The following is a 23,417-nucleotide window of genomic DNA, read 5'->3' on the forward strand; positions in this document are numbered from 1 at the left end:
GTGGACAAGGACCTGAAATTCAGGGGCCACACTGCACAAGTTGTGAAGACATCACATCGGATAACAGCAATAATGCAGAGGACCCTGACATGCAGAAATAGAGGTTATGGCGCCATTGTATAAGGCCTTGATCAGCCTCATATGAATTATTGTGCACAGATCTGGTCACGGGTTTTCATGGTGATGAGGACATGTTGATCCTTTCCAACATGTTGGAAAGGATCCAGAGAAGATTCATAAAGGTGGTCTTGGAAGTAAGAGAACAGATTGAGAGAATGTAAATTGCAAAGCCTTGTGAATAAATGAAGGGGGGGGGGGGGAACAAAAGACCATTGCTGGAAACTGTATAAAGAGGATGTGGTGTGAGGAGAAGGTTCTTTGCATGGAGTGGTTGGTGAGTGGAATGCATTGCCTGAGTGTGTTGTGAATGTAGACATATTGAATCATTTTAAGGCATGGTGTTAATAATAACGATGTTATTATTAACACTTCCCATGATGTTAATAATAAAACTGCTGTATCTCAACAGTATTTGGAAGCATCGGTGTTAATTTCTTATATCTTTAAAACAATATGAAATAAGTGCATTTATAGGTATTCATGTTTCTGACCTACATGAAACAGAAACAAAAATACCTTGAAACCTTTGCCTTATCCCCACAGAACATTCCAAAAGTGGGCTTTATAGCACACATTGAAAAGGGAATACACAATCTTCCAAGAGAAATGCAGACCTCACCTACATTCAAACTTCAGCTTTATTATTCAAAACTAAATTACCACCTAAAAACATACCAAAATTGTAGTTAACAGCTCTTAAAGAATTATGACATAAAAGCATAGTAATGTTTAAGGCAGACAAAGGAAATGTAACATTGGTTACGAACAAACAAATACATAAGAAAAATGAACATCCTAATAGAAGAACATCTGCTTATCATTAAACCAGTGTCCCACATGGCATACACATAATAAAACTAGTGATTTGATCAAAAAGTTACCTAATTGATCAGAAGAATTTTAAAAATCTTTATCATCTAAACATTGATCAGAATTGGTTGACACAGTCATCTACATCTTTCTCACATGTTCCAAGCTTATGAATAATAGATGCAAAGTATCGGAAATGATCTACTGCCTTGACTTCACTGATTAGGAGATCTAAGCCTCCAGATATTTTGTCTTAGTAAAATTAATTTTTAGACCTCATATGCTGTGAACATCAACCAGTTTCCTCATTATGAAATTGTTGTCATCCATCTTGAACAATTATTACTTGATCATCATCAAATAGTTGTGAGTGAATGAATGACACTTTTCAACTTCAATTCCCATAGCTCTACATACCAGCACTGCTTTGGAGCACCAAAAATACACAAAAAAGATATTCTGTTATCTTTTGACAGATACTTGTATCTGTAGCTCCATGCATAGGAAAGACAGAATCATGTGAAGAAAAGCTTACATTTTATTGAAAAGGTAAAATATTTAAATATAGAGCCTTCTGACATCCTAGCAAGTTTAGATTTAGTCAGTCTTTTCATCAGTGAACTAGGGATGATACACTGAATCTGCTTGTAAACCTTTTCCCCACCAGACATTTCAGGACAAATTTGGAAACAAATAAGACTTGACATGTGTTCCCCCTATCTCCAGCCTTGGTCATCTTCTTTATGGAAAATTTTGAAATGAATGCTATTAAAAACTATCATAGGAAACCAAAAACCTGGTTACATTACATTGATGATCGTTATTTGTCAGGAACATTCGATGACTTAATGCATTTCAAAGACTACCTGAACAGCTTGCATCTCGACATAAAATTCACTCTTGAACTAGAAGATTTTTACATGCCACTTCATACTATCATTCCTTACAAAAGATAGGCATGATAAAAACATTAATGAGATTAGAGTATATAACATGTCCAGTACATCAATTAACAGGAATGAAGAACTGCACTACCTGAGGCATAACCTTTCCCCTCGATGGCTATGAACACAAGGCAATCAAACAAATTACTTAAAAATATTCTGGAGGATGGGCCAGAATATTTTTCGAATGTTTGAAAATGCTTAGAAACAAAGGAAAGAATACTGCAAAAGGAATCAGAGATGATAACGGTGATACGGAAACTGCAGATTTCATTTTCCTTACTCAGCTGGTAAGGAAAACGAAAGTGCAGTATGAGCAGAAATTGGCAAATCAGGCGAAGAAAAACATGTTTTTTTTTAGATATGTGGCAAGCAGAAGGGAGAATTACTCCATACATCCTTGATGTATGAAGTAATTACTTTGAACGATTGCTAAACGAAACAAGCAGTAACAACACAGTGGTAGAAAACACTCAACAGGCATGTGATCAGGAATACATATCAATACTTTAAGTAGAAAAAAGCCATAAAAAATCTGAAATGTGGAAAGGCAGCTGGAGTAGTTGATATTCGACCAAAATGCTCAAACATGGAGGAATATATGTCTTGCAGTGGCTGCACTGCATAGTTCAGAAGTAATGGACAGAGGGATGAATTCCAGATGATTGGAGTAGAGCTCTCATAATAACAATATATAAAAAGGAAAATAAAACTGAATGTGAGAATTACAGAGGTATTTCCTTATTGAGTGTTCCTGGTAAGATTTATGCAAGTATACTTGAGAAACGGTTCAGAAAATTTGTGGAAGAGAAGCTTGGTGAAGAACAAACTGTATTCAGGCTATATAGAGGTTATCAAATATCATATTTTCACTTTAAGACAAATAGTTGAGAAATCATGGGTCTGTATTTAAATTTTGTAGATCTGGAAAAGGCATATGACAAGGAGTAAGGGGATAGCACTACAGTTATATGGTGCAAATGGAACATTATATCAAGCAATACTTGTCTTTGAGTTGTATGTCAACTGTTACAATTGAAGGAGATACAAGAAAATGGTTTGATGTTAATTGGAAATGTTAATCTCAGCTCTTCACTTTATGCAGATGATGTTATACTTATAAATAAATCCAGTGCAAGATTTCCTGACTCAAATGAATAACTGTTGTAATAAATTTGGTAAGGGTCAAAGCTGTATAACTGAGAGGAGACCTCCACATAGCCTTTAAAGGAATGCGGAGAACCGACCAGAGCTTCTGAACTAATGTACAATCCTCACCTTCTCGTGGTGCACCCTGTTGGGTATCTACTTGGATACCGAACGAACGAGGATGGGCTGACAATTTGGGATTTAACCAACCAAATTGTATTCTTATTGGTTAAACCAAAATAAAAAATGATAGTACAACATGACAAAATTTCATGCCAGCTGGGGTGTCGCCCAGTTACACAAGTCCCCGTTGTTTTCACCAGGGAACCAGGGCGAACAGCAAAAAGTCAGCTACTGGAACAAATCTGAAAGCACACCCCAACTCAACATCACCAGAGTTAAAGATCAGTACTATCAACATAACAACCTTGAATGGCAAAGAAATGGAGCTAGCTGAGGAATTAGATAAGTACCAGATCGACATAATAGGAGTGACTGAAACAAAAAAGACAAAAACTGGTGAGATCTTTCTGAGCAATAAATACAAAATGTTACATTCAGGCAATGACAATCAAGGAAAGGAAGGAGTAGCCATAGTATTCAACACAAAATACGAGGCTCATCTTCTTGAATGGCAGGCAGTGTCAAGTAGAGTAATTTGGGCAAATATCAGAATGGAGAACTGGACAATGAGACTTATTTGTGCCTATGGTCCCACAGAAGGCTCTACTAATGTAGAAGTGGAGGAATATTCTGAGGCTTTAGAAAAAGCAACTGACACAATGAAAAAGGAAAAGTTGGTCCTTGTTGGGGATCTAAATAGCAGAGTAGGAAGTGATTGTCAGACATACAAAAATGTTTTGGGAAAATTTGGAGAAAAGAACAAAGCTAATAATAATGGCAAATAGCTGTTGGATTTCTGCTCAGGACATGGCCTGGTTATTACTAACACCATGTTCCAACATAAAAATGTGCACAAATTCACATGGAGAGAAGAGGCAAGGAATAAGAAAAGTCTCATTGACTATGCTATTGTTGATAGTGATGTTTTCTCCCTGGTGCAGGACACCAGAGTGTACAGAGGATTTGAAATTGGAAGTGATCACTTTAGTCTTGAGCAGGATAAAATTGAATTTCATATTGAAAATAATAACATGTAAGAAAGTTTTAAAGAGAATTAAAGTTGAGCAGCTCTCAGATGTGAACTGTAGACTAAAATACACAAAGAATAATGGAAAAAAATGAAAGAGTTTGAGAACAAGAACTAAACCTTGGAGATTCAGTGGCAAGCTTTGAAGAAAATCCTGATTGATTCAGCGACAACCTGTCTGCAAGGATAGAAAAATCAGAACTCCATGGTGGACACAGGAAGTTAAAGAGGCAGTGAAGGAAAAGAAGAAAGCATATCAAAAGTTCCTGGCAAATAAGTCAGCTTGTGCTCTTAGAGAATACAGAGACAAATGTAAGAAAGCTAAATACTGTGTAAACTAGCTAAACATGGGAGGACTTTGGCAAGAACATAGAAAATAAATATCAAGATGGTGGCAAAATATTCTGGAGGTTGTTGAAGAAGCTTAGGAATGGAGGAAAGAGTGCTATAAAAGGAGTTAGAGATGATAAAGGTGACATGAAAACGGGAGAAAAAGATATCCTTGAAGTATGGAGTAATTACTTCGAAAAATTGCTAAATTAAACAAGCAGTGATAGCACAGTGGTAAAAAACACTGACCAGGCATTCATATCCATACTTGAAGTAGAAAAAGCCATCAAAGGCTTGAAATGTGGAAAGGCAGCAGGAGTAGATGATATTTGACTAGAATTGCTGAAGTATGGTGGAATAAAAGTCTTACGTGGCTGCACTGCATTAGTTCAAACGGCCTCGACAGAGGGACGAATTCCCAATGATTGGAGTAGAGCTGTCATAACACTCATATAAAAAGGGAAATAAAACTGAATGTAAGAATTACAGAGGTATTTCCCTACTGAGTGTTCCTGGCAAGATCTATGCATGTATATTTGAGAAACAGTTGAGAAGAATTGTGGAAAAAAAGCTTGGTGAAGAACAAGCTGGATTCAGGCCAAATAGAGGCTGTCAGGATCAGATCTTCACTTTACGACAAATAGTCGAGAAAGCATGGGAATATAACAAAGATCTGTATTTAAGTTTTGTCGATCTCGAAAAGGCATATGACAAGGTGCCAAAAGAGAAGCTATTCAATACGCTACAGTTATATGGTGTGAATGGGGCATTATATCAAGCAATACTTAGTCTTTATTTGAGTTGTAAGTCAGCAGTTAGAATTGAAGTAAGTACAGGAAGATGGTTTAATGTTAAATCTGGTGTGAGACAAGGATGTACATTATCCCCTCTGTTATTCATTATCTATATGGATCACATTATGAAGGAAAGTGGTATTAAACATGATATCAAAATTGGAGATGTTAATGTCCTTTGCTTTATGCGGATGATGTTATACTTCTAAATAAATCCGCTACAAGTCTGCAAGATTCTCTGACTAAATTGAATAGCTGTTGTAATAGATATGGTATGAAAGTCAGCAATAAAAATACAAAGACAACGAAAATAGGCAGAATCATTGAAAATGTCAACTGTGTTGTGAATGGAGAACCTGTGGAACAAGTAAAACATTTTAGCTACTTAGGCACGATTTTTAGTGAAGATGGTAAATTAAATATAGAAATAGACAACAGAATCAGCAAAGCTGGTATGGTGGGAAGTCAATTGAATAAATTCATATGGAATAAGAGAGAAATTAGTCGGAATGCTAAATTAGCTGTATACAAGACAATGTTCAAACCAGTTTTAACTTATGGATCTGAGAGCTGGGTCAGAAGTAAAACACTTGCCCAAAGACTAGAGACCGCAGATATGAGAGTCCTGAGAAAGATTATAGGCGTGAACAGATGGCATCAATGGCAATATCATATTAAAAATGAGGATATTAGGAAAGAACTGGACATTGACAGCATCCAGGAATGCGTTATTAGAGCTAATCTCAGGTGGTATGGTCACTTAAATAGAATGGGCGAGGAAAGATTAGCAAAACAAGTGTTCTCTGCCAGGTTGGCAGGAAAACGACCCAGAGGAAGACCAAGATATAGGTGGATTGATATGGTACAAAGTGCCTTAGACGATAGAAATATAAGATCTGATAATGTTGGAGTCTTGACAAGTAACAGACTGATTTGGAGGAAAATTGTAGATAGGAAGTTAGTAATGATGTAATTTTTTTCATGTAGTACTATCATATCCTGTACACCCCCTTGAGGGTACATGGCAGGAATTTGATGATGATGATAAATTTAGTATGAGAATCAGCAATAAAAAGACAAAGACAATGAAAAACAGGCATTGGTTAGTCCCAAGAACTTTTGGAGCACCAAAAATACAAAAAAAGATATTTCGTTATCTTTTGACAGATACTTGGCAGAGTATCTGTAGCTCCATAAATAGGAAAGACAGAAACACTGAAAATATCAACTGCATTCTGAATAGAGAAACAATTGAACAAGTAAAACATTTCAACTATTTAGATACAATTTTTAGTGAAGATGGCAATTAAATATGGATAGAGACAACAGCACGTCAATGTGGTAGGAAGTCAACTGAATAAATTTATATGAAATAAGAGAGAAATTAGTCAAAACACTAAGTATAGACAAGTTCAAACTGGTTTTAACTTGTGGATCTGAGAACTGGGCTAGAAATAACACACTTAACCAAAGACTGCAGACCACAGTTCTAAGAAAGATTAGGAGAATGAAAATATCGCAGTATCATATCAAAAATGAGGACGTTAGCAAAACTAATCTCAGGTGGTATGGTCACTTAAACAGAATGGGAGAGTAAAGATGAGCAAAACAAGTGTTCTTTGCCATGTTGGTAGGAAGAAGACAAAGATCTGGTGGAGTGATACAGTAAAAAGTGCCTTAGAAGAAAGAAATATAAGACAAATAACAGACTAATTTGGAGGAAAATTGTTGAACAGAAGTTAGTAGTGATGTAAATCTTCATGTAGTACTATTAGAATATCCTGTACACTCTCTCCCTAAGGATACATGTCAGGAATCGATTTTGATGAAGAGTTTGCAATCTGTTTTTCAGAGTATATTTGTAATGCAGAAAAAATGTACAAAATCCATTTCTGAGGTAAGTGACTACTAATTCTTGGATAGCAATGTTGAAGCTGTTGTTAGATGCCAATCAAATTTCTATTCCCAATTGTCTTGGAAGTGTGTATCAAATAATGTATTCAATGAGATGGTTATGTTTTTGTTATAGCTGCATAGTGCAATGAACATTTTGTTTAAAAGCTTGAGAAAAAAACAGTTTAGAAATTATGCCTTGCAAATAAACTATCCTCTCTAGAAACAACTCTTTGTTTTCAGCTTCATATGGAGTTAACTTGACATCAGAACATTACTTCTAGAATGAGATAATTTATTCTATTTTAGCATAAAAGTGATAACTGCATTTGTGAATCTTACATTTTCAGATGCTTATGCATTTCACTGATCATATTTATACTGTAAGTGACTAAGTTCATTATGAAGTAGCCATATTCATATAAGAATTAATTGGTGTGCATGTCAGAGAGAGAGTGAGAAAGAAGTTTTACAACTCTGTGCACACCCACATTTATTTGACATTATATTCAAGTTTTGGTTTATATTATTTGATTTGTCTTAACTATCTTAACTAATTGCCTATTTTACATAATTTGTCTAGTTTTTTGACAGAAAATGCTATTCAACCTTGCAAAGAAAACTCAATGTCTTTTGATTCTATATGCTGTAACTACTTACAAATTAAGCAATTACTACATGGCTTGACTATATATAAATAATATGTGGATGTTCAAAATACCATAATAAAACCAAAATAAATATCTTCAATAGCAATGTTATTATTAGCTGTATTATTATATGGATCAGAGAACATGGAAGCTGACCAAAAAAAAACAGGAAGCTAAATTAAGTAGTTTTCAAAACAAATATCTGTGTAAATTATTAAAAATATTTTGGACCCATATGACAGTATATAAACTGACTTGCAAAAAATCATCACCAATGAAATAAAAAAACAGAGATAGAAATGGATTGAAGACATACTGAGAATGGACAGGAGAGAGAGAGAGGTTCCTAAAGTGGTTTCGACATGGATCCCAGAAGGAAAAGGGGAAGGCCTAAATTAACTTGGCAGAGAATGGACAGAAAAGGAAAAAAGACTGGCTGAACTGGAGGCTCAGAACAAAGGTATCTGGAAGAAACCTTATGGGTCATGAGGCATGAAGAGAATAAGTAACATGGCTTGACTGGTTGGTTAGTTTGTGGTTTACTGACACAAGGACAGCAAAAATGATATTTGCACCATCATATAAGTTATAACAGTATGCAAGGTAATAAAAAATAAAAGCTCACTTAAATTAAGGGGATATTAAATCCCGCATAGTTTTAAAACCGAATAAGAAACTCAAAGATCGGAATCAGAATTGGCTAACGCTAGTGTCGCCGATACTTTATAGTTTACTATATTCGGCAAGAAACTCTCTGATTCCGATCTTTGAGTTTCTTATTCGGTTTTAAAACTATGCGGGATTTAATATCCCCTTAATTTAAGTAATGTTTTCATTGCGAAATGAAGCTTATTAGCTCTTTATACTTAAGTAACTTAATGGTTGCACCTGTTTGGATAACTCGTTCGCAGAGTACATAAGTTCTTTTCGCTATACACTTTGGTATTAGGTCTAGCTACTCACTGAAGCCTCAAAAAAGGCTGAAACTGGTCTGGGTAGTGACCTCCCTCCATAATGTAATAACAGCATACATTTCCTAGGAAATGTGTTTTTACATTATGGAAAATACCCAAGAATAGCGATCTGAACTTCCTCCACCTTTGCAACGAGTTGCCCGGTATTGTACTACGTACTAGGATCACTTGAATTGGCTAACGCTAGTGTTGCCGATACTTTATAGTTTACTATATTCGGCAAGAAACTCTCTGATTCCGATCTTTGAGTTTCTTATTCGGTTTTAAAACTATGCGGGATTTAATACCCCCTTAATTTAAGTAATGTTTTCATTGCCGAAATGAAGCTTATTAGCTCTTTATACTTAAATAAATAGCTCAGTTAATAAGGAAGAAGACATACAGCTTCATTTCGGCAATGTAAATTATACAGAAATAGTGGATATTAAAGATCCAACATTATTTCAAAGCCGAATGCAGAGAAAGCTTATGAGAATACAAACCTTGGCATCAGTTTCTGCATACATTTAGCTCTGAAATAATGTTGGATCTTTAATATCCACTCTTTCTATATAATTTATGTTGCCAAAATGAAAGCCGTATGGTTCTTTTTTGTTAATGTCTTTCGTTGTAAACCTTGGAGGCCTTAACTAGCTTGGGAAAAAAAAAAAAAAAAAACATGTTCTCTAGAGCAAGGTTTCTGGATTATATAAAATATAAATAAATAATACATATATATAACATAATAAAATTAATAAAATAGAAAAAAAAAAAAAAATTCTCACCCTACCCATGGTACAAATGTACTATAGGTTTACAGAAAAAATCCTTTCCTACATGCGAACCACATATAAAAAAATTCCAGACATAATGTGTTGAACAAAACTTAAGAAAAAAGCAGAACTACTAATAATGTTGGGATATTTAAACATGAATGCACAGTCTTACTGATCCAGATACAAGACAGTAGAGAAGGTTTAAAATAAGTAGTTAATCACCATCTAGGTTGGAGTAGGTTAAAAATAGTGTATCAATTAAAAAGAAAAATGCTTACAAAAATTTGAAAAATAATCTGAGATGAATAGCTGTTGTGAACTGCAAACTCATTATCATTCCCATTTTCCCTTGCATGTTCAATGGCTTGTCACAGCCAAGTAACTTGGCTTCTTGAAAACCTAATTAGTGCTTTGATAAGGCAGTCAGTCCTCTCTGCACATGTATTATGACCATCAACTGCATGTGTTCTGGCCAGTTTGCCTCCATATGAGACCAGTAAACTCACCTTCAGTTAAAAAAAAAAAAAAAACCTGATATAGTGATATAGGTTCTTTGCATCTTAGATACCCAGGCCTTTCCAATCAAAGAGCATCATCAAAGTGACTGAGCCACACTTGGCTACATAAATATTAGAAAAAAATCAGAATCCATAAAAAACTACTCTTTTGGTTCCCTGTAAGTCTGTTGTCCCTGTAAGGCTGTGAACTGTACACAGAAATATATAGGTTATACTTAGTTGCAAGTCAGCAGTTTGAATCAAATAATGTCCGATAATTTGATGTTCTGTGTAGGCGTCATATTTCTAATGAATTTGCTACCAGTTCTCACTAAGATTCATTACATAAGTGGTGCAGATTGTTATATCAGCAATATGAAGGCAAACTGTAAAAATAGGCAGAAAAAAACAAACTTTGCACCAACAAACAAGAAAAGTTTTAGTGAAGGGGAGAAGCTATTAAAATAAAGGTGATAATAATTAGTAATTTTGTTTTATTATCAAGTAACAAAACGACTGGAAGTTTTTTCCCACTTGGTTAGACTATAAATTATATATTTAGTTTAATCCTTTATCCAAGTGTAACCAAGCAAAGTTTGCACCTGAAGATATAGTGATACAGGTTCTTACAAAAATTTCAAACCTTGGATAATGGACTAGGGCAACTCGTGGCAAAGGTATAAATTATATATTTAGTTTAATTCTTTATCCAAATGTAAGCAAACAAAGTTTGCACCTGAAGTATCTTCAGGACTGGGGCAACTCGTGGCAAAGGTGGACTGAGTTCTCATCACTTTCCTTAGTATCCCATAATGCAAAGCACATCTCCTTGCAGACATGTATAATGCTATGCATTATGGGAAGGGTCACTATCCATACCCAGAGGTGATACCAAGGTTGAAGCAATGCAGAAGTCATATTTCTATACACCAGTTACCAAAAGGTGTCACACCTTATTAAATTACTCTGGATTAGAGAAAGATGTTGGAAGTTTTTCCCACTTGGTTAGACTATAAATTATATATTTCGTTTAATCCTTTATCCAAGTGTAAGCAAGCAAAGTTTGCGCCTGAAGTACCTTCAGGACTGGGGCAACTCGTGGCAAAGGTATAAATTATATATTTAGTTTAATTCTTTATCCAAGTGTAAGCAAACAAACTTTGCACCTGAAGTATCCTCAGGTGTAAAGTTTGGTCTGGGGCAACTTGTGGCAAAGCTTTTGCCACGAGTTGCCCCAATCCTGAAGATACTTTAGGCGCAAACTCTGTTTGCTTACACTTGGATAAAGGATTAAATTAAATATATAATTTATAGTCTAACCAAGTGGAAAAAAACTTCCAACATTTTTCTCTAATCCAGAGTAATTTAATAATAAGGTGTGACACCTTTTGGCAACTGGCATATGGACATATGACTTCTGCATTGCTTCAACCTTGGTATCACCTCTGGGTCTGGGTAGTGATCTTTCCCATAATGGGATACTAAAGAAAGTGATGAGAACTCAGTCCACCTTTGCCACGAGTTACCCCAGTCCTGAAAATACTTCAGGCGCAAACTTTCTTTGCTTACACTTGGATAAAGAATTAAACTAAATATATAATTTATAACAAAACAATGTTTGCATATGAAGGAAAAAAATAAACATGGAAGTGCACACTATAAACAGAATTTCAAAATAGAAAGTTATGATGAATAAAGTTTGTACTAAACAAGAGAAATGAGCTTGGTTACAAAAAAAAACTGATCAGAGTAAAGATCACAGGCTTGTTATAATGAAAATTAGGAAGGCAAAACACACTAAATTGGTGGAACAGAAAACTAAAGAAAAATGCAAATATTAGAACTTAACATGATGAAAACAGTGTGTTCTGACCTGCTATGTTTCTCTAATTTTGTCAAACAAAATTAGTAGAAAAACAGCCCGGAGAAGATCATGAATGTGGAAGAACATTCTTGAAAACAATAAAATTAATAATTAAATCTGAATTATGTAAGCCTATCACATCATATACAGGTTATTCGGGTGTCCAATGCTGAATAGCATTGGACACCCGAATAACCTGTATATGATGTGATATATACCTTTAACAGGCCATTCAGCATGTTATGCTGAATGGCCTGTTAAAGGCAATTAACTTGGTCTTTTGAAACCTAATTAAAGATCTTATGGGGCAGGTAATCTGCGTAATGTATATGGCTGTCATTTATGGGTATGTATCTTTAGTTTGCCTGTTTTGAGATATGAAAAAAATTGACTTTCTGGGTGGAAAAACTTGGCTACTATGTGTGTATGTATATTTCATTGTGTTGGCCGAGTGGTTAGCATATCCGCTCTCCACCCAAAAGGCTGCGGGTTCAAATCCCACTGTGGGCATGGGTGTTTGTGATTGTCTGAAAATACTAGTGGTGGGTGGTAGACGCCGTTGGTGTAGATGATGATGGTAGTTGTAGTTGGAGACGGAGAGTTGTAGAGTAGGTGCCCTCCGTCGATGTCCTTGGAGGTGTCATGTAGTAATAATAATAACAATATATGGACTAAAAATTAATTGAAATAGTTAAAATTTATTTCACTTACTAATATATCTCCTTAGCACATTTTCAATTTGTTTTTGTTGAAACCTGCCTTTAATTATGAGTTGATTATTTGCATCTACAGAACCGCTGGAAGTGAATGGGAAATAACATCTTAGTACATTTTCAAATGCAAAACTTTCTTTATACAATAAAATTTAAATCAATCTATATGTCTTTGCATTGCTGACATAATGAAGTTAGGATTTCTGAAAATTAAAACCGATAAAAGTCAAATTTTGCACAATGGTAAAGCAGTATGCAACTCAAAAGAAAAATAAAATAAGAACCAATTAGAAAGTCCAATTCGAGTTTATTGAACACACAGCAATCCATTTTCTTTCTACTTTCATTTACTTTTATTGTTTAAAATCTGTTTGTTTGTATATTTAAAAAGGTAAATTATTATATTATTTAAACTTCAAATTATTTGACCTGTACATGTAGGGTGAATATTACCATGTAGCATTAACACTAAGCCTGTATTCAGTTCATCCTAAAGAAGAAAGATGAAAATCAGACATTATCATTAAACTGTTCTTACCTAAATCCTCTTGATGCTCTCCAAAACAATGGAGGGCATCAAGAGCCAACTTCTTCACTGCCTGGAAACCCAATTAATTTGTAATTACCGATCCATTGAAGATCTCCTAGTAAATCTTATGGATAAGCAATGGGAAGTTTGAGTAACTTAAGTGGTTACTCTCTTCCACAGTGTTTGAACTGATTTGGTATAAAGAGACACATCCAACAAACTAGCATCTTATGCCTGCCATCTGTCCTTTGTAAATGGTCAGATTGTTCACTACATGGCACAGTAGATGGTTTCTCTCTCTCTCTCTCTCCTGATCAATCTTTTTTCCAATGTCAGAGTACCTTTGTGCTCCTTTTCTGTACTGTCTTCCACATTCTTTCTTATATATATTAATGACCTCTCACTAACCTCAATCATCAAAAACTATCAATAGTTTTTGATGATGATACAATACTAAAGTTAGTATTCAAATAATGACAAAAAGATCAGCATCTTAAATGCTGATCTTTTTGCCATTCTCCAGTGAGGTGAGAAGTTCACTGTTATCAAAACAGACCTATCATGTAAACGATTCCATTTCACTACCTCTCTTTCCTTTGACAATATTAGACCCTCAGGTAAAGATTAGATTTCTCTTCTTGAGCTGACTTGCATCTCTAGCTTTTTTGCTGACATGAACACACAGCTTCCAAACTGAGTACCCATTTCCCATCAAGGCACTACTTCTTCCTGTACAAGTCCTAAGACTATAGCAATTCCAAATTTATCCAACCTTAGAAAATACCATTATTACATCTGGGATGGTGCATCAAAGAAAACTCCCTAAAATGCTTGACACATTACTTTGAAGAGAAGAATAAGCTTAATAGACAACCCCCTTTCTCCTAGATGCTCTTTTCATATATTTTTATGGGCAGTGTTCCACTGAGTGGCCACTACATTCATTCACTGTTCTCTAAGCATATAAAAATAAGCAAATGATGGTCAACAATCCATATGAAATTCAGCTTCAAACTTAGCATGCTGTTCATCCTCCTCTTTTATGCCATCTATTTCTGCTTTTGGGAAAAACCTTCCATACATCATTTTACCAAAGGAATACAACATCCAGCTGTACAAAACTTACTAAGAGGTTGATTCTCTCTCTCTTCTGAACCACTTTCTCTCTCTCTCTCTCACTCACTCACACACACACACACACACAGGTTATGTGACCTCACATCTGCAAAGGCTGACATATTACATGATAAGCCAATTATATAACAGAGGGGTAAAAGTTTAATTTCTCTGTCATGCATTAAGAAAAAAAATCATTTGCCTGCATTCATCTCACCAACCTGACATGGTTATGTTTACAATCTCAGCAGAAGTAGCAAAACATTCATATTCTTAATTAAAATAGAAAAAAATACTGTCCAATATATTAATGATTATAACATTCACAAAACACTAAATTCTAAACCCTTAATTTACCAGAGAGCTTATGAAAATATAACCATTGGCAGAGTTGCCTTGACTTGCCCTATTTTAAGATACAGACTTCCCAGGAACTTGTATATGCCTCTCTCTCTCTTGAATACTTTTGATTAAGGTTTCACAGTATAACAACTGTTGATTCTCATCAGAGACTAGGCAAAAACATAGATGGTAAAAGTCATGCATTTAGGACATCAATCCCATGTCATCATCAAATTTTTAATATGATATTGCCATTGATGCCATCTTTTCACTCTCCTGATCTTTCTCAGAACTCTCATATATGTGATCTCGTCTTTGATCAAGTATTTCATTTCTAACCCAACTCTCAGATCCATAAGTTAAAATCGGTTTGAACAGTGTCTTGTTTACAGCTAATTTAGTGTTTTGATTAATTTCTTTCTTATTCCACATAAACTGATTCAGCTGGCCATTCTGCTATCTATTTCCATATTAATCTGCGATCTTCACTAAAAATTGTGCCTAAATAGCTGAAATGTTTTGCAGGATACAGTTATTGTTTTCAATGTTTCTGCCTATTTTTACTGTCTTTTTATTGCTGATTTTCATACCAAATTTATTACATTTATTCGAATTTAGTCAGGGGAATCTTGCAGACTTGTGCTGACTTTGTTCAGAAATATATCATCATCTGTATAAAGTAAAGAGCTAAGATTGACATTGCCAATTTTTATATCAATCCATTGTCAGAGAGTTGTTACATTTTTCATAAGTGAACAATTGGTATATGCATAATATACTAGCAAAATACAAAGCCTAAAAGGCTTCAAATTGGAAATTATGAATATAGAGGATATTATACATCCATTACTATTTTATAGCCAAACAGAACTCAAATTTTAAAAGTTTTGAAATTTACCCAGAGAGCTTAAGTTTCAATTCTATCTGTCTATATTATAGTGATGGATTTGTGAATATCCATAGCTTAAAAATGACAAACTGAAGCCTGTTAGCTTTAGTTTCTTCTTATCCAGATTCCTTCCCTTAAATCAGGTGCCACTCTGTCAATACAAAGTTGACAAGTTTTTTGGAATTATATTTTTAATTCAACACTATATAAATTATAGCTTTGAAAATCATTCAATTAAATATAGACTATTATTTTCTTCATTATTATTATTTTCAGAATATTATTTTTTCACAAGCATTTTCAATCCTGTATAATACCTGACAAAAATCTGACAACCTTGATATCCTTGGATTTGATGAAGGGATTTATGGAAAGTGAAATGTAAATCAGAACAAGTAATAATATCCCGGTGCTAGGTCTGGACTAGTATGTATGATGATATAGAAGTTCCAACTCCAAGAATTTTTGTTTCTGAAAGATGACACTGACTTGTCGGAGCACTTGTTATTGCAAAGCGAGACAGCTTGCGCTCATGCAAAACAGTATGCATTTACTATAGTTAAGATTAGAAGTTGTCATTTATGGCACTACTTGGAACTAGTGCAAAGTGGAGACAGCAGCAGCAGCAATGCTAATATTCTGCCTTTCCCACAATATTATTATTATTGTTGCTATTATTATGTATAGGGTAAGATGTTCTTAAACTGTACTAATTCCAATAATGTTTCAATATTGATCTTATGTTCTCTTTTTGTGTTCTTCAGTACCATCCTTTATGCACACTTCCTCCATTAATATAAAAATTTGGGAAAGTGGTGGTCTTTTTTATAAAATGAATGTAATGCAAGTTCTGCACTTAGATTTATTTGACACTACACTGGTGTCCAAAATTATTAGAAAAGTCTCCAAAAGCTAAGGACAAACTACATTTTTAACTGTATATGAAAAACGTTTGATGACAACAGCCAAATGTGGACATACATTTATTGTCAACATACTAATAAATTATACTACACAAAAAAATAAATACATTTTGTACAAATTAAATTGCAATACGTTTTTGGCAAAATTTACAAATTTCCTAGGGATGTAGTTAAGAAATCAATGTACAGTGCTTACCGGAAACTATGTGGAGAGACACTTCAGTATGGAATATGTCTGCCTTGAACTGCAATGCAGCTTTCACATCATACCATGCTTAGCACCAAGTGATTCAGGAGTTCTTGAGGCAAACTGGCCCACTCCTCTTTTAGAGCAAGGATAAAGCCTTGTTTGTTTTCTTGAAGGGAATTTCATGCAGTAATGTATCTCCCTATTGCATCTCAAACATGTTCTATAGGTTGAGATCTGGAGAGCATGCTGACCACTTGATTTGATTAATATCCTCAGTCTCCAGAAGTATCTCCACTGCTCATGTACGATGTGGTGTGACATTGTCACCCATAAAAATTAATTTTTATGGATATTGAATGTGATGTTGAAGAACTTCGTTGCAAGAACTTTTCTGGCACTTGTAGCTCAGTGCATCCATTAAACATAATGCTTCATCACACCATGTCCCCAACACCACTATATCTATCCCTTTCAAGAACATTCTTGCGATGGTAAGCAGTACTACTTTCACACCAGATTAAGTGTCCCCTAAAATCAGAGGAAAGAATGACTCATCTGTAAAGAGTACATTACTCCATTGGTGTCTTGTTCAATTTTTTATGGATACAACCACTGAAAAGTTGCTCTACAATGAACTGGATAAAGGCATGTAGACTACAGGCCTGTAGTCTGCATATTAACATTCACAAGCTTACTTGTTACAGACATCATCTGTGCTTGAATGGAATCTACTTGCAAATTGACCTGCTGTGGTGCATCAATTACATTTTGCTGTTATAACCAAAAATCTGTCTTGTGCTCCGTGTTAGAGTGAGGATGACTTCTTAGCAAATGTCTGTAACACATTCCATTGGTTTGAAACGCTGCCCAGAGCCTGGATACAATGCTTCATAAGATTCCAAACTCGGGCAATATCACTAATTCTGCACCTTTCTTCAAACTTAACAATAATTCTGGCCTGCTTGAAATCATCTAGTGATGTCGTTGAGAATTTACAAAACATCCAAGTTTGCAAATTTATTCCTTTAAGAAAATAGATTCCTTCAAATATAATTCACTTATTGCAGCCTTTTATCCTGTTGAGTGCTACCCACGTGACCCCTTTGCACTGATTCGAAAATTTGAATGTGTACCCTTTTTCTACTCGAAATTGTCAGTTATACAACTTGCCACAAGCTGATTCTTCTGAATTTCCAGTTGTAATCTTCAGAAATAGTGTTCAGTACTGCTGCATTATGGCTCATTTTAAGGATGTTACTCCTAGTTTTACAAGTGCTAAAATCAAAAATTTAATGAATGTAACTGAAAAGCAGAAAATAAAAGTGAAAACAAGATGGTAGTTCTGGTAGGAACAAACAATAAGAAGTGAGAGAGTGAAGAGTGAGAAAGTGATGTGTGTGACAGTGGCAGGTTTAGTATATTACCTAGATAGGATAACATCATCATCAAATTCCTGCCATGTACCCTCAAGGGGTGTACAGGACATGATAGTACTACAGGAAAAATTTACATCATTACTAACTTCCTATCTACAATTTTCTTCCAAATCAGTCGGTTACTTGTCAAGACTCCAATATTATCAGATCTTATATTTCTATCGTCTAAGGCACTTTGTACCGTATCAATCCCCCCCTATATCTTGGTCTTCTTCTGGGTCGTTTTGCTGCCAACCTGGCAGAGAACACTTGTTTTGCTAATCTTTCTTCGCCCATTCTGTTTAAGTGACCATACCACCTGAGATTAGCTCTGCTAACGCATTCCTGGATGTTGACAATGTCAAGTTCTTTCCTAATATCCTCGTTTTAATATATTGCCATTGATGCCATCTGTTCACGCCTATAATCTTTCTCAGGACTCTCATATCTGCGGTTTCTAGTCTTTTACTTCTGACCCAGCTCTCAGATCCATAAGTTAAAATTGGTTTGAACATTGTCTTGTATACAGCTAATTTAGTGTTCCGACTAATTTCTCTCTTATTCCATATGAATTTATTCAGTTGACTTCCTACCATACCAGCTTTGTTGATTCTGTTGTCTATTTCTATATTTAATTTACCATCTTCACTAAAAATCGTGCCCAAGTAGCTGAAATGTTTTACTTGTTCCACAGGTTCTCCATTCACAACACAGATGACATTTTCAGTGATTCTGCCTATTTTCATTGTTTTTGTCTTTTTATTGCTGACCTTCATACCATATCTATTACAACAGCTATTGAATTTAGTCAGAGAATCTTACAGACTTGTAGCGGATTTATTTAGAAGTATAACATCATCCGCATAAAGCAAAGGACATTAACATCTCCAATTTTGATATCATGTTTAATACCACTTTCCTTCATAATGTGATCCATATAGATAATGAATAACAGAGGAGATAATGTACATCCTTGTCTCAACACCAGATTTAACATTAAACCATCTTCCTGTACTTCCTTCAATTCTAACTGCTGACTTGCAACTCAAATAAAGACTAAGTATTGCTTGATATAATGCCCCATTGACACCATATAACTGTAGCATATTGAATAGCTTCTCTCTTGGCACCTTGTCATATGCCTTTTCCAAATCGACAAAACTTAAATACAGATTTCTCGTCTATTTCTCGTAAAGTGAAGATCTGATCCTGACAGCCTCTATTTGGCCTGAATCCAGCTTGTTCTTCACCAAGCTTTTCTTCCACAATTCTTCTCAAGTATACTTGGATAGATCTTGCCAGAAACACTCAGTAGGGAAATACCTCTGTAATTCTCACATTCAGTTTTATTTCCCTTTTTATATATGGGTACTATGAGAGCTCTACTCCAATCATCGGGAATTCGTCCTTCTGTTCAGGTTTTCTAAACTATGCAGTGCAGCCACTGTAAGATTCTTATACCACCATACTTCAGCATTTCTGGTCTAATATCATCTACTCCTGCTGCCTTATCACATTTCAAGCCTTTGATGGCTTTTTCTACTTCAAGTATGGATATGTATTCCTGACTGCATGCCTGGTCAGTGTTTTTTACCACTGTGCTGTCATCACTGCTCATTTCATTTAGCAGTTTTTCAAAGTAATTACTCCATACTTCAAGGATATCTTTTTCTCCTGTTTTCATGTCACCTTTATCATCTCTAACTCCTTTTATAGCACGCTTTCCCCCATTCCTAAGCTTCTTCAACAACCTCCAGAATATTTTGCCACCTTCTTGATATTTATTTTCTATATTCTTGCCAAAGTCCTCCCATGTTTAGCTAGTTTACACAGTATTTAGCTTTCTTACATTTGTCTCTGTATTCTCTAAGAGCACAAGCTGACTTATTTGCCAGGAACTTTTGATATGCTTTCTTCTTTTCCTTCACTGCCTCTTTAACTTCCTGTGTCCACCAGGGAGTTTTTTTATCCTTTCAGACAACCTCACCACATTCCTCTCTGGCAGAATCAATCAATGTTTTCTTCAGAGTTTGCCACTGAATCTCCAAGGTTTGATTCCTGTTATCAAACTCTTTCATTTTTTCTTCAATAATCTTTGCGATAGGATAACATGGATAGTAAATGATTCAATACAGGCTGGGCAGAAAGAATGGTTGCCAAGTTTTTGGATATGCAGAGTGAGTTTGATGGAGAAGGAATTTATATGAGGGACAGCTTGCACTTGAATATGTTTTGTATCAGAAGCCTCAAAAAAGTATTTATTGGTATGAGACATAATACAGAGAGTCAGGGAAATTAGATTATAATAAGAGGAATGGTGCAAAAGGTGACTAAGTTATGCAACTATGTTAATGCTAAAAACATGATAAATAATGGAGGTGATTATATGAAAAGATGATTGTGTTTGTCAAGTTCAGTCTTATTAAATATGTAAGTCTGCATAAGTGAAACATTAGATATGAACAGAAATTTGAAAGTTGACTGGGTTATGAAGACTACAGAATAGAGTATACAACAAAGCATGGAGGTAACCTATGTCTATATACAAATGCCAGAAGTATGAGAAACAAAGAGGTTGAGCTTATTGTTACTTAAGTGAATATTGTAGCCTCAAATTATTGGCATTATTAAGACCTAGCTCTCACAGGCAAGACAGGAGAGAAGGGGTGTGATATTAATATCAGTGTCTAGCTGGATTAGGATTATTATTAGTAAGTTTTTCATATATCAGTGAGTTTGAGAGTATTTGGTGTGGAGTCTAACAAGATCAAATGCATTGCCAAATAAACCTAATGGGTACTAAATGATTAATCATCATGGGTAACTTTAATTATCTGAATTCTGATTGGTAGCCATGAAACTAAGTCTGCATGAAAAGAATGAAACTTGAGGAAAGAATATATGAAACCTGATTATAGTGTCAGAGGTAGTTTCAGTAAAAGATGCTGGTTGGTGGTAATGAACATGCTGTACTGACACATGGGAAGTAACTAAGTGGATGGATATTCACTTAGTTACTTCCCATGTCAATATATGGAAATAATGATGAACTAAGTAGAATAGAAGGTTCAATCCCACAGTATCATTGCTAGATAGGAAGGATATTAGCAGTGCATGGCAATATTTAAAAAATACACCAATGATAATGATGCAATCTTCGAATGTGTCCCTAGAATTTGAAGAATAAATAGGGTAGAAGTCAAATGAATGTGCAATCTTATTAAGCAAGAGATTAAGAAAAAAATAATATGGAAGGAAAATCACATGGGTAAGGATGGTGAAACTTATGAAAATTATAATCCTCAGGCCAGAAAAGTTACCACTATTGTACAAAAGCTAAGTGTGAGTATATGAAAAGAAAGAATGAATGTGAAAGAATAATTCTTGTCAATGAATGGGTGACAGATGAAGAAGAGAGATTATTCAATTAATGAGTACCTATTTTGCTAAAAGCTATCAACTTGGTGTTGTTGAGGAAAAAACTCAGGTGTATCAGGAGAAAAGTACTACAACTGTTGCATAAAATGAATATGAACTCAAATATTGGGACTATCCCATCAGTCCCAATTGCTGAGTTCATATTCACTTTATACAACAGTTCATATACTATTGTTGCATTCTGTTTACATTGGAATGAAAACATTGAATCAGGTAGGTTACTGCATAATGATAATAGGTAGGTAAAATGCATTATTAAAAAAAAAGATATATGTTACAGAGATTGAATTTTTAAATGTGGTGATAACAGTGTTGCTCCTTCAAGGTTTCCAGGTGCTATCCCATCAGTCCTACTGATTAGTACTTAGTACTCAGCTGAACTAGCTGTTCCTTTGACCCAGCTATATAATTTGAGTCTCAGCAAAGGGAAGATTCTACAGTAGTGGAAAGAATGTGTGATAACTGATGACTTGAAGAAACAAGAGGCATTATGGAAGAGCAGGAGAGTTTGCAAATGGAGAGGCAAGTGGCATGAGTGAAGAGAATGAGAGAGAAGGAACACATGATGGACAGCGAAACAGAAGCTCAGGGTACAAAAGGAGACACTGCATAAGAAGTGAGGATGTGCGGCTGTGCAAGAAAGGATTAAGATAGTCAAAGAAATGGAGGTAACACTAAGGTCTGGAGACAGGTGTAGTATCAGTGATAACAGAAAGGAACGGCTGAGGTGGGGGGAGTATGGTGGAGTCATATCTGAGAATTGGGGTTAGTGGGACTTGGTATCCCATTCATGTGGCATCTCCTATCCAGGAGATTGACTACGATAATGTGACACATGGTTAACTATGGGTAATGACGTGGTGAGGACCTTATCTTTTCCACATGTTGTCGTAAGTATTCATGGCTGTAAAATCCATGTGTGTTCATGGTACTAGTTTGCCTGTTCTGAGAGTTGAAAAATCTGAGTTTCTAGGTGTAAAAACCCTCTACCTCTGTATGAGACTGGCTAACTCGCCTTTAGTTGAAAGAGACCAGATAAAGGATCCTGACATCTTGGACAGGAATTGAACCCAGGTCTTTCCAATCAAAGGGCTTTGTATATACAAATTGAGCTATGGAGGCTCTTGGGACTTAGTATAGAAACAAAAACGAGGTAGTGTGAATGCTTACAAATGCTAGAAGTATTTGAAACAAGGCAAATGAAATTTTAGCACTGATAAAGTTTGTTCATCCAAAAATCGTTGGAATAAGTCAGACATGTTTGGATGAGGATGACATTCTGACAGGAATAGAGATGGAGGGATATGTTTTTCATGAAGACAGGCAGGGCAGATAGGAGGATGTTCACAGTAGAGAAGTTGTGCCTATCTAAAGTGAAGATGCAAGCAGTGACAGTGGTTTTGAAGCAGTATGACATAGACAGGATGAAAAGTTTAGTAGGATCCTAGTCCTATAATCCTAGTAATGCGGAATGCAGTGAGAAGAAAATGTATAGGCAAACTGGTCTGGCTAATAAGAAAAGGGTGATTATTTCATTTCAATTATGGTAATATACACTGGAATGAAAAGACAGTGTCTGGAACAAAAGAGAAAGAATTTCTTCAGTTTTTGAGGGACAACTGTCTTAGGTGGTACTTAACAAAGGTATATGAGAATCAAATCTGAAAACACACCCCAACTCAACATCACCAGTTAAAGATCGGTACTATCAACATAAGAAGCCTGAATGGCAAAGAAATTGAGCTAGCTGAGGAATTAGATAAGTACCAGATCAACATAATATGGGTGACTGAAACAAAAAAGACAAAAACTAGTGAGATCTTTCTGAGCAATAAATACAAAATGTTATATTCAGGAAATGACAATCAAGGAAAAGAAGAAGTAGCCATAGTATTCAACACAAAATACGAGGCTCATCTTCTTGAATGGCAA

At 35.2% G+C, this 23,417-nt stretch overlaps 1 protein-coding gene across 1 annotated transcript in view; it reads right to left on the minus strand.

Annotated features, from left to right (window-relative positions):
* eIF2beta (eukaryotic translation initiation factor 2 subunit beta) overlaps positions 1-23,417 on the minus strand; it is a 164,654-nt gene that overhangs the window by 2,680 nt on the left and 138,557 nt on the right. The window contains exon 8 of the mRNA XM_090397454.1: positions 12,642-12,727. Coding sequence (XP_090253580.1) covers positions 12,642-12,727 — 86 coding nt within the window. The remainder of the gene's footprint in view (positions 1-12,641; positions 12,728-23,417) is intronic.

This window comes from Typopeltis vanoorti, chromosome 9, assembly GCF_054136105.1.
Source record: "Typopeltis vanoorti isolate ZY-2024b chromosome 9, IOZ_Tvanoo_1.0, whole genome shotgun sequence".
Lineage (NCBI taxonomy): Eukaryota > Metazoa > Arthropoda > Arachnida > Uropygi > Thelyphonidae > Typopeltis > Typopeltis vanoorti.